At 46.1% G+C, this 12,903-nt stretch overlaps 1 protein-coding gene across 1 annotated transcript; it reads right to left on the bottom strand.

Moving 5' to 3' along the window:
* Nucleotides 1-380: 380 nt before the first annotated feature.
* Nucleotides 381-11,608, bottom strand: UNC119B (unc-119 lipid binding chaperone B). The gene is made up of 5 exons (XM_006908622.3): nt 11,326-11,608; nt 8,653-8,766; nt 6,354-6,465; nt 6,064-6,236; nt 381-4,186 (listed from the first exon to the last, which is right to left on the bottom strand). The coding sequence occupies exons 1-5, from the start codon at nt 11,567-11,569 to the stop codon at nt 4,074-4,076; spliced, it is 756 nt and encodes a 251-aa protein (XP_006908684.1). The 5' UTR covers nt 11,570-11,608; the 3' UTR covers nt 381-4,073.
* Nucleotides 11,609-12,903: the final 1,295 nt, after the last annotated feature.

Raw genomic sequence — 12,903 nt, 5'->3', positions numbered from 1 at the left:
AGGGAACTGGCTACAAACACCAGGAACTTGAGAGAACTTCTTGGGGTGATGGAAATGCCCTGTATCATGATTGCAGTGGGGGAATAAGACCGAATACATTTACATTTATTGAAAAATCAAATTGTACCTTTAAACAAGGTGAATTTTACTGTAGTTAAAGCACACCTTAATAAACCTAACTTTTAAATGTGTACATAAATTTTTAATTCTCAGAAGCCCCTGGCAAAATAAAGCAAAATTAAACCTAAAGCCCAAAACTATTCCCCAATCTCCCTATAAACCAGCTATGCTCAAACTATATATAAAAAGGCCACCCCTCACCCCATACCTGCTCCTCCCAGCAACACAAGGGGCCCAGTCAGAATACAAGAGAGGGTACACAGACTGTGAAAATCTTTTATTTCTGTCTCTTGTGGCAAAATAACATTTTATACAAATAAATCACCTAGTTTACTTTGGACACAAAGATAATACAAACTGGAATGAGGATCTCGAGTGAAGGGGAAAGAGGAGGAAGGATAGATCGGGTCATTGATGTTTCTTATATTCTGTGAAAAATAGATTTACAAGGGAAAAAATAGACTTTCACAACTTCAATGACTTTACATGATCCTTTGTAAAACAAAGGGTAGATCCACCTCCACCAGATCCTTCCTGTGGCTAAGATGTTCTGTAACACAGCATGTGAATAAGGTGATGGTCTGACGATTAGGCTCCCACACCAGGTACAGCAGCACCCTCTGTATCAGGAATCCTCATGCACTGGCAAGGAGTCTGTGGTGTGGTTTTTAGGAGATTGTCCCCATTCCCCGAACCTCACTGACATCATGGTGACAATGGCCACCAGAAGAAAGTGACTTTACAGAGGGAAAAAAGAGTACCCTGGGAGCCTACCATGGGGGCAGGACAAACTAAGGCAAGACTCACTCTATTTGTACATTAGACAGAGCCTATTAAATCTGCTCCACAAATGAGTTCCATTTCAACCGAAAATGTAAGTCAAAGATTCCCCAGTCACTGTCATTTCAAGAATCACCAGTCTACGGTTAGCCTCAACATCCCCAAATCACTGCCCCTATTTGGGAATTAGAAGGCCCAGACTACAGGTATCCGCAACAAGTCCCACATACTCCTGGAAACTGCCTTCACAAGACAGTTCTGAGCTAACACGCAAGGAGAGCCTACTTTAGCCCAGAACTACAGTTAGTTATTTCCTCTATTTACTCTTTAGAATATAGAATTAAATAAACCAGGATCTTCTTTGGAGAAGCTCAAGGGCATCTTAGCCGAAAGGCTTCCCAGGAAAAGAGAGACTCTCTCCCAGGAGATTACAAGGCAGAGGGACAAGGGCAAGACAGGAGAGGAAGGGTGCAGGAAGCAGGCCCCCTGGCACCAGGTGGGCCTGCCAGTCCACTGGGACATGTTCCCTCTCAGATGCCTGCTCTGAACAGAAGGCATCATCTCCCAAACAGGGAGGTTTTTTTCCTCCTATTATATCACCCACAAGATAACAGCTATCAACAGTGCAGATTCCTTAATAACATGGCCTCCTGACTCAACTTCTGATTGGTTCAGCTATTTACAGAGAAAGTTATGACTTCTAATTCTCTCTCCAATGCAGGTATAAAAGCTCGAATTTCAAACTTATCCTAGTTAACACCTCAAAGTGGTAATGCTTCCCCAGATTTCCTGAGTAGCTAGACACAAGAATTCAGAGTCTTGGAAACAGACCACCAGACCTTCAGTAACAGAAGATGGCAAACCCTGTCTTGCTGGGTACAGTTTGAGCACTTGGCCTCAAAATGGTCTCCAGTGAGACTAAGGCAAACTAATAGGAAAGAGGACACAGCACTATCCATGCCAGAGGCCTGCCTCCTCTGCCCTTCTCAGAGGTCCTCCTCCTCGCAAAAGCTAACACTGCTGATAAGGGCCCACAGTAGACAGATGCAATCTGCCCTGGGACACATTTCCAAGACAAACTCTACTGAGCACAGCTCTGAGCAGCTTCAGAAACCACAACCTAGATGGTAATTAAATAGCAAATAGTAGAAACTTTCTAGATAGGGCTTCTGTCACTGAGAGGAATGATTCTGAAGCTCCATAGCAATACGCGAACGTCTCGGAGGAGCCACAATGAGAAACAAGACAGTTCTGAGCTAACACGCAAGGACAAGAGGCAGTGCTGATACCTGTCTGCAGATGGGGAGGGAAAGAAGGCAATGCAGCTTTCCCCAGCAGCATATGGGACAGAGCCCCACATAAGGCACCTGAATTTGTAACTAGCTCCAGTTCTGAGATTCCCCCGGTCTGCCAGTCTCTTTATTCCCTCAGTGGCCGGATCCAGTGCTGGCACAACAGGGCTAACCTAGGGCTTTCTCAGTAAAAAAGCTGTCCATATCCGGCACAGCCCAGACTCTGGCCTGGTACAAAGCACTGAGCGCCAAGGTTCAGGGCCACTCACGTTCTAGAATCCAAACCAGGAGCAACACTGGTTAGTGATGCACAGGAGGGACTGTGGCTGAGTGCTGGCTCTTCTTTCCCTGGCCCCATGCAGCCTTCCTCCCAAGTGCCTTGGGAAATGGCTATCCAGCCAGTTACTGTGATGCATGCAGTGACTATTACCATATACCTGGCTCCTTCCTACTGCCATCTTCTTATCAATGCTAAATCCTGGCCACAGCATTAATCTTATGGACTTTAGGCTTAGCACATAAAGCCACTCACACAGTCAGACACCACCCAGACCAAATGAGGTGAGACTCTATCCAATAAGGAAGGGCCTGAGAACAAAAGTAGCAGGATATGCAAGGAAGTTTTTCTGAGAACACAGCTTTCTGACTGGAACAAGTGAAACAGGCTGAGGGGCCTAACACCCAAAGCAATTCCAACTAGCAGTCTGAAGGATTAGATATGCATTACTTAGATCTGACCTGCCAGGACAGTGCCAGAAACTATTTCAGTAAAGGTGGATAGGAAAATTCTAAATAAGAACTCTACAAAGAGTTTTGGAGACAAATCCCATCAGAAGCCAATCATCTAGGCTATGCTATGTAGAGAAAATTGAATGCCTCCTTTAAGTAGCTGCTGGTTCGTAACTACGCCTGGCCCCAAGATGAGCCAGATTCACCTCTGGAGCCTGATTAGCACTATCAGAAGTCTAACTGCACATCACATACGCTGGGAACACCACTGACATTTTATAAAACCTCCCAAGAAGCAGCCTAGAAATTAAAAAAACACAATGAGGCTTGCTATGGCCTTGAGAGATACTACTGTTGCAAGAACAAAACTGACACATCCTATTTTGGGAGATACTCAAAGGTGAAGAGTCTAGAGAAGCAAGCCAAGCTTAACTTTCCTCCAAAACAACAACAGGAAGGCACTGCCAGGCTGAAACCTTGCTGGCTCCCCAGAAAGACTAGCTGAGGATCCTGGAAGTCAGACAGATAAGCAGGCCTCTCCGCAAAATGGATCTTTCCGTTTGGCAACAGTCTCCATCTCTAGTGCCTCAGGTCTCGGCACCATTCCTCTCCAACCACTTTCGAGTTTCTTTCCAATTAGTGTACAATGATGCACAGGCTGAGGTCAGATTGTGCTGATGGCAACACCAGAAGTGAGAACTGATGCCTGGAAGAGGCTGTCCCTGCAGCTTCCCACAGCACCCAGGAACCTAAAGAAGAGCTGCTAGCTGGCAGGCAAGCCAGCCAGAGCTTTCTCACCCAGGCATGGCTCTGCCACCGAGACCCGCGCTTGTCAGGACAACCAGGAGGCAGCTATGACTACATGAGAATAAACTTTCTTTTTTATCTGGATTCCAAGAGTCTTATCCTAATCTTTTACTTTACTATAGTACCTCTGTGACCTAAGGGGCAGGTAATACAAGGGAAGAAAAAATACTGGGGGAGGAAACACAGCACTGCTTGGCACCTTTCTTTGAGCACAGGAAGCTGCCACCCCAGCCTCAGCTTAGTGGGGCCAGGTTCCAGATGTGTGTTCTCTAACAGTAGCTTCGACCACCTCCATGTGCCAGGACCTTGGGCCTCAGCAAAGCACCTCTCCTGTCCAATCTTGCATTACTGGCCTCCATTATAGGCATAATCAGCCTTGTTGTGCATTATCAGCTTGTTGTCAACAAAGTAGAAGCTGTCAGAACGGGTCTCGTAGGGATTTTCAATCATCAGACGAACTGCAAATCAGGGAAAAGAAAAAAGCGAAGACGTGTGAGCCTGTCCCACGGGCTAGGTGGTAACCTAGTATCCCCTCTAAAATTCATAAGCTGGGCCTTCCAGAAAATGTGAGTACCCTTTCCCAGAATAATAAGGTCAGAGGGAGCCAACCCTTGAGAGCTGGGGAGAACTGAGGAACAGAGGCCCTGAAACTCAACATGATACTCACTTCAACACAAGGATGCAATCAACTCTGACAGGCCTTCCAGGTCACCTCCAGCCTGGATTCTGAGTTGATAGATAGCACCCAGGAGAACGTGCTTACACTTTTGCTAACATGGACCACAGCACCTTATATACTTAGTGTTTCTGGTCCGTATCCCTAGACATTCTGGTCCAAATCCAGAAAGCTGTGCCTAAATGTGCCAGTGCCCACAGGCACCCTGGCAACCAAAGAAACTTGGTGTGCATGAGTGCATGGGGACAAATGGCAAGGAGCCTTCACCAGACATGGCTCAAGGTATTAACTCAGAAATGATCCAGCAAAAGGGTCTGCCTGTCTTGGGATCCCGATTTAAATGTTTGTTCAAGCAACTGCCCAGACCTCTTGAACCATGCTGGAAAGTCAAGAGAATTAAACAGTCACTATCTCTGATCAGTTTTGAGTTAATGATTACACGTTACTTTGACTCCTATGGAGGAAATGCTATTTTTCATCACCTTTTAGAAAATTATAAAACTGATTAAAGCTCTTTGAACCCACCCAGGCCAAAGTTATTTGGTTTGTATCCAGAATGTTGACCTTCACACTCTTGGTTTCAAGAAGAAAAGTTGAACTGCCTTGGGTAAAAACTTGAAATGCTATACATAATCTTTTCTTGCAAGTATCTACATATTCCAGCCGATCTTGGGGAGCAGGGTTCAAATTAAGATTAGATGCTATCATAAACACCCCACCCCACATTCTCAGTGATCCTCATTTTACCTGGGAACAACATTGCCACATGAATAAAGAGTACCTGGTGGTCAGAACAGGCCAATTTTAAGGACCTGGGATTCTGAGAAAACTAATTAGTATATGTAGATTCTTCCCTAAAACCCAACTAAATAAATTCTACTGCTATTCACAGGATCCCACTCACATCCTCATTGTTCTGCAACAGTTTTCTCTAATTACTAACAGAGGTTGCTAACCTGAGATGCTAACCTGAGAGGATGCTAAACCAAAGTCGTAGAAACTGAAAACTCCAGTTCTTTCTCTCTAATTAATAAGCCCATCTCTCTCTGGCCTTCTCCCTCTGGTGCCTTCTCTAGTTCTTCCCCCATAACTGCTTCAATCATGTCACTTTGTGCCTCAAAACCTGTAACAGCTCCCTATTTCCTGCTGGGTCTATTCTAACAGTTTGTCTAATGAACCTTCTACTTGCAGAGAATGAGCAGGAAGAGGTCCTCAGACTTATGATTCTATTTAGCCCCCCATTTCCCGCCTAGCTAGGATTAAGGAATAAATGAACGGCTGACAAACAGTGCAGAGCAGAAGCTGATGACCAGAATGGGGTGGGAACCATGACCAACAGTGGACAGGAGAGGAGCTTCATCTAATCAGAGTCCCAGGGATCGTCATGGGCCTCTTCTCGGCTCCCTGAGTCACGCCCTTTCCCACAATAGGCATCTAAAAAGTATTATTAAAACCTTCCATGCTCCCATACAGAGTCAGAGTTTGAAATATCAGATAGGATCGATAGGAAACGAGAAACCTGAGATCGAATGACTAGAGATGCATCATGTCACTATTTCTCTCCTCTGCAAAATGAGTTTGTTGGATCAGATGGATTTAAAGGTTCATTCCTTTTAGCCCTAAAGACATACAGTGCTGAACAAGTCAGGGGATACGTACTGACATCCTCAGAAAGCTGGGGAAACTCATAAATATGTTCACAAGTGTTCCTGCTGCTGGGGATGCAGAAACCAAAATCAAAGTCAAAGTTTTTCAGCAATCGTTCCCGGAAATAATGCCGTTCAATCATCCGGAAGTTTGACACAGGTTTGTCCCCCACGGTGAACTCCACCCTGCAAAATAAATCTCTGTGAGCCTCACTTTGCCGCCCGCTAAAGCCAACCCAACTGAGAACATTCTCCTCTGTAAACAAGCAGAAAGTTCTCCCCTCAGGCAATACTCGTACTCACGTAGCCCCGACCGTCCGGAGGCGGAGAAATGCTGGTGTGAACTGATAGCGGACAAAACGTCCTGCACTGATATCCACATCTCCACTTTCCTCCTCTTCCTCTTCCTCTTGGTCTGAAAGCACACACGGAATTTTGAGCGAACCATCTCAGCACCACCAGCCCAAACAGCACAACAGTGCTAACATCGAGAGCAGTGTGGCTGATACATACTGTGCACCTGCTATATGCCAGGTCCTGTGCTAAACGCTACATAGAATTCTCACAACCACACTGTGAGGTGTTACTATTAGCTCCATTTTACAGATCAGAAAGCTCAAAGTAAGGGAGGTTAAGTAACATGTCCAAAGTCCCCAAAATAGTAAATGGAATGAACAGAGATTTGAATCCAGGTCCATCTGACTGAAGGCCTGTTGACCAATCTGATGTACTACTAGTCACTAACCAAAAGAATGAGACGACAAAAGTTGAAACTAGTCAAAAGGCTCCTTCAGAGAACGCAAAAATTTCTGACAGGCAGTAAAGACAAACCCCGAGAAATAATTCTGTTATTTAAACGGAAGACACTGACCTACTACCTTGGGGTACTACATTTCCTTGGACTAATGCCTTTTATGCCTATTCTAGGCCACAGCAGGCCCAACACTGACCACCCGGGAGAAGGTGAAGCCGATGCACAGTGAAGCAAGGTGTAGGACCTGAATGAGGGTCCACAAGGGTATGATGGTCTCGGTCTAGCCCATTCTTGAACCCAGAAATGAGGAATTTATAAAATGAGAACAAAGAGTTAGTTTCCTCAAGTAACCATCCCATGTCCAGCAGGGATTTGAAGTCTTTTTCCGCATCGAACATCTCTGCCTCTGAGAAGCCCAAGAGCAACTGGGCAACCAGACTGAGTAGGGTTTGTACCCAAACTCTAGAACCCTGGCTCCAACAATGTGATTCAAAGTCACACCAAAATTTCTCAGAGATTCCAACTCATCAGAACAAGCACTGCTGAATGTGTGTGACTTGGTGTGAGCATATTCTAAGTGAATCAAGATCCTTAAAGGTAAAGACTGGAGAGCCTGAAAATCAAAGTATTTTTAGAGTATCTGCAGCTGACCTTCTTGAGACAGTTCAGTTTTGTACTGAAATGACTATCCTGAGACCAGTCAAATTCAAATCTATATACCTGAAGTAGTACCAGGGGTCTGTGAAACATCCTAAGTACTGGACATGTGGCTCAGAGATATGAACTCCATGGACCCAGGAAGCTAGCTGGCCCTGACCTCCTAATATCAGCTAGGTTTGTATTGAGCCTTCAGGCGCCTTGGCCAGTATGAGAGTATAGCAGCGTAAAGAATACTTGGTGGGGTAAAGAGACCAGGGCTCTAGCCTTGGCTGTGTAATTAACCTGAGCTGAGACTTTCTCAGGAGAGTCTTTGACTTATCTGCGGTACTAACACCTGCCTTATCAAATTTACAGCCTCTTTCTGAGTAGCGAATCAAATGAGAAAAGCTTGTAAAAAGAGTTATTAATACAGACTGCAGCTGATACTCTGAAGAGTTATCTGTGCTGGTGTTCCAATACAAACTCCAGGGGGTGCTGACTCTCCAGAGATGTGCTCCAAAGACAGTGTGGTCTCCCAGCCAGAAATGAATCACCCTGGAACTGCAGCACAAGCACAGGAACCATCTATTCAAGGCTACTTTAAGGAATCCCAAGTAGATGAGTTCATAGGCCTGGACTTTCTGTTCATCCAGAAAATGGTGGAGATTAAAAATCCAAACTAGAACTTACTGGGAAATATGAGACACTATTTAAAAGGAAGAGTGAGACGAGAAGTGAAACTGCTTCATGGTCTGGACTGGAATCCTCAGTATCACCCTTCCAGAGTGTCCCTTGTACTCAAAGCTCATATGAGCTTTCCTCGTTACAGTTTAATTTCAAGGATTCCTTTCCTAAGTGGGGGCAATCTGGAAGATGAAAGAGCACAGAACCTTAGGAGAGTCACTTGGAAATTCTGGGCTTCAGTTTCCTTATCTGAAAAATGGGGAAAATAAATCCTCTCAGAGGAGTGAGGATTACATGAGCGGATGTAACAAAAAGCTGTGGAACACAGTAACCAGCACAGAGCAGATACTCAACAAACATCAGCCTCTCAACACAGTTTCAAACCAGCAGGCTCAGCAGGCCAGGCTTCAGGAGATCATGTAAATGCCAGAGTCCATGACACAGGATGCAATGGCACACAAAAATTCAAGCTTCAAAGGCCTTTTGCTCCAATTATCAAGTGACCACTACAATATAGAGGCCTACCTGAAACACAAGGTTTGGCAATCTCAAAAAGCACTGTCCCTGTCTCCAAATCTCGAATTTTGAAGCGGGTGAAATCAATACTGTAGATGTTGTCTTCGGGTTTACATAAATAATCTGAAAATGAGAGAGAAAGAGAGAGAGAGACCAATGCTGTTAAATAATCCTCTGAAACTACCATTCACATTTTTCTCAGGTTTTGAAGCATACTCAGGTTTTTTTTCTTATGCAATTCACTTAAAATATACACAAAAACTTCCTGTTATGTTATAAGCAAAGGTTGTGGGGAGAGAACTAGGAGATCCAAGAAAGAAAAAAAGCATGGACTTGGTTCGGATAAGATTATGATGACACTTTTACAGTTTAAAAAGATTTCTTTGGAAACACGTCAAAAATGACCTACAAACCTTTCATGATCTATCAACCTGGATGTCACAAAAGAGCAGAATTTTTTTTAGAAATCTACTTAAAAACACTTACCCTAATCTAATGACTAATAGAGTGCTTGTTTGCCAACCATATCACAATGAAGAGGTCAGCAAACTTTCTCTGTAAAGGACCAGATCATAAATAATTTAGGCTTTGAGCCAGTCTGTCACAACTCCTGAACCGTCACTTAGTGCAAAAGCAACTGAGCATCTCTTCATTCTAATAAAACTACTTAAGGACACTGAAATACGAATTTTACATGACCATGTGTTGCAAGGTAGTATCCGCGCCCCGCCCCCTCCCCCCCAACTATTTAAAAATGTAAGAACCATTAGCTTGTGGGCTGTTTGAAATCAGGTGGACTATACCTACACAGGCGGCAGGACAGATTTGCCGGTGAGCACATTAGGCCGAAGTGGAGTAGAGCCCACAAAAACCTGAGCAACGAATCAAAATAGGACTAATCATAGAAAATTTCACTGACTTCTTTCTGTGATGATTCCTGACAGCATGCATCTTCTCTACAATTCATTCTGGCACTTTATCTTATCTTGCCTACTTGTGTTAGTTGTTTCATGTTTCACATGCTATCTGGTAAGATGGCAAACTTGAGAGCTACTGATAATCCTGTAACTCTCTAAAAGGCTGAGATTGGTTCTGCACCTTTAGAGGGTACTCAAAAATAACTTGCTGAAGGGAACAGACTTTAAGAAAAATAATAACACCCAGAAGTCACCAAGCTCTGACCTGTGGTTTTCTGCAGTAAACTGCAGAGCACCAATCCCAAGCTCCTACACAGGACCTGAGTGCCCACCTCTCCGTCAGGCATTAGAATGGCCTAATTCACCCTTGCTATTAGGAAGAAACATCAGGTTAGAAAGAACAGGTGATAAGCATTTCTGTACCTTTAGAGCCCCAAATGAAAACTGGGTCAGAACAGAGCTGCTTTTTCATAATATTTCAATGAAACTGAATAGCGAGACCTTCTAAAGATATACTAGGCATGAAAATGATAGTCTCAACCCAAACAGTGATGGAAAATGGGGACATCAAAACATCCAGAATCAAGTGAAAACTATTTTAGGAAATGAGAATTCCCTTTAATACAGTCTGGACCAAGACCCCCCCCACCTCACCCCCCCATTCCCATTCCCAAATCACTGGAGCTGCCACCAGCTTCCTGAGGTACACCCAAGCAGCCCTGGGCTGATGACTAAAGCAATTCAGCGATAACACTATTGTAGCCTCAGATCCACCAAGGGAGTTCTAGTGCTTCAGGGCTAGAAATCTGGAGAGCAAGGGGGATGGGCAGGGCACGCAGGGCCTAAACAGGTGACTGCAAACTCTCAGAGGGTAAATAGCAAGAGAAAAGTCAGGTCAAGGCTTGGCTTGGAAAACAACTGAAAAAGGGAAGAGGTCCAGGGTAGGGGATGGGCAATATATTTCTTCCCGCCCTCCCTCAAATCAATGAAAAGTGTAGAATGGTTTTATTTTATGCCAGAAACACATTTCTGAAACAGAGATATAATTCTTAATTCACTAGAACAAGTGTCAAAAGCAGGATTCACATTTTGGATTTTGTACATAAAATGAAACTTTTTTTTAATGTGGCACAGTTTGAAATGTGCATGAAATGCCACCGCAATGTATTTGAGGAAGGAAGAGCCCACCAGCTCACAAAAGGGCAAAGCTTGGGGCCAAAAGGGGAGAGGGGCTGTCAGGATCCAGAGTAGAGGGAAACGCAGAGGAAGCAGGTAGGGGTCTGGGCTGGCAGAGGGCTGCAGAAGCCGAGAGTAGATAGGGTGAGGGGACGGGGCAGAGCTGGAACTTCATTGATGGCTGGGGGGCTTCCAGGATGAGGGAGCAGTGGGCCCACTTACCAGGGTCTGGAGGATCCGGTTAAGCTAAGGAGCCCCCTACCCAAGGAAGTGAAGCTGAAGAGGGGAACGGCCCAGCCTGAGGGCCCAGCTGGGGCCGGCCAAGGGGAAGCCCGGTGGGGCCGGGGGCCAGACCCAAGGGAATGCAGTCAAGCTCAAGAAGAACCTCTTCCCAACCAGGCGTAGGTGACGGTGGAGAGCGCAGGCCCGACCGGGCGGAGCAGTGGGCAGCGCGGCCCGGCCGGCCGGAGAGGGAAGGGTGGCTAGGTGGACCCCAGGCCGATTGAGCGGCGAAAGGCCGGCTCCGCTGGAGGCTGCAAGGGGCTCCGGGTCCGGCGCGAGGGGAGGACGCAGCGGGCCCCGCACTCACTCTCCGTGACCCGGCTGAGGCGCAGGACGTGCTCGGGCCGGATGGTGTCCAGAGCCAGGAGCTCCTGCTCCGTGACCACTGCCCCGATGCCGTCGTCGACCGCGTGGTGGGGCGCCTGCCGCCGTGCCTTGAGCCGGTTCAGGACCCCGCCGCCTGCTTTCTTCTTCTTCTCCTTGCCAGCCACCAGCCCCCGGGACCCAACCGTCGAGCCCCCCGCCGCCGCCTCGGGGTTCAACCCGCTCATCGCTCCGCCGCCAAGATGGCCGCCGCCTCCACAGCGCCGTAACTATGGAGAACGGGGGCGGGGCCGGGCCGGGGCGGGACCTGCGGGGCTGCATCGGGCCGCCTTTTCACCAACTTTGTTCCAGCCCGGTGGTGGGTGGGCCCTAGGAGTGTCTGGAAACTAAGTACCCTTAGACATGCCATCAGGTCCCAAGTCACCCCAAATGCTTTCTAAAATACCTCGTACGGTCAAATGATTCTGTTATATAAATTGTGGAAAGGCATGCTAAATGTTTTTTAATCTGTAGCATGGAAGGTAAGTTAAAACAGTGCTTACTATGCAAAGCCAGTTTTCCAATTAGATTGTCATTCCTAAACCCTACTGTGCTAAGCTTTGAGCTAGACATAGGGCTGGGGATATAATATGAATGAGGTTAGGGATTGGGTTTGTCTTATTCACTATTGTATTGGGTGGTCTAGCTAATGCTTGACACATGGTGGGTGCTCAACAAAGGAAAGCCTGAACAGCACCTCACTATGGAGGAACTCCCACTTTGTTGGGGAAGACTGGAAAGTACATAATTCATTATGTGGCTCTTCCTCTTGATTAATCCAATAAATATGAATGAACCAGAAGACAAATCAGAGTGCTGATTGCTGTAACAGAAGTACAGCAAAGGTACTAGCAGAGTACACATGAGCGGTCTGGGGGATCAGGGAGAGGCTTCACAGGGGTAACTTCTGCACTGAACCTTGGAAGTTAACCATAATTTCACCAGCTGGAGAAGGTGGGTAGGGGTGGGGAAAAGCTGCCCTTACACCCCGCAAGTGGCTCCTTCTCTAGAGATTCTGGATCCACAGTCTTCTGTGTTGGTGGCCAGGGCCCAACTGATACAAAGTCTGTCCGCTAGATCTGATTTCATCTCTCATCCAGAGTAAAACTCTCTCTTCTCCCCATGATCAGCCTCAAGACTTGACTTATACCAGGCCTTGCTGCAAGTCTTTCACCTGATGGGAGGGGCTCAGGAGGGATTGACAAGCCTAGCCTGGTTCCTGGACAAAATCCAAACCTGACTCCACCTGTTGGCCAGCCTGGTGGGACAATGTGTGGACAAGTTCCTATCTAAATGCTGTCCTGTCTTTGAGAGATTACCACTGGGTGGCACTTACCAAACTACTAAGGAAAATTTTAATAGATGTGAACAAAAATTAGTCTTCCCTTTTGCAAACAACTCTTTTAAACCACTTGGCAGTGAGTGGTTGCTGAAGAATTTCCAGAACTTTTAATATGGTACTTTATTGTGAATCACCAAGAGTGGGGGTTAGCACGCAGCCACTTCCCGCATTCACTTGGTC

The sequence above is a fragment of the Pteropus alecto genome, unplaced genomic scaffold (genome assembly GCF_000325575.1).
Source record: "Pteropus alecto unplaced genomic scaffold, ASM32557v1 scaffold113, whole genome shotgun sequence".
NCBI classification, from domain to species: domain Eukaryota; kingdom Metazoa; phylum Chordata; class Mammalia; order Chiroptera; family Pteropodidae; genus Pteropus; species Pteropus alecto.
Note: the sequence above shows the minus strand (reverse complement) of the source record. Positions and strands in the feature narration are given on the sequence as shown.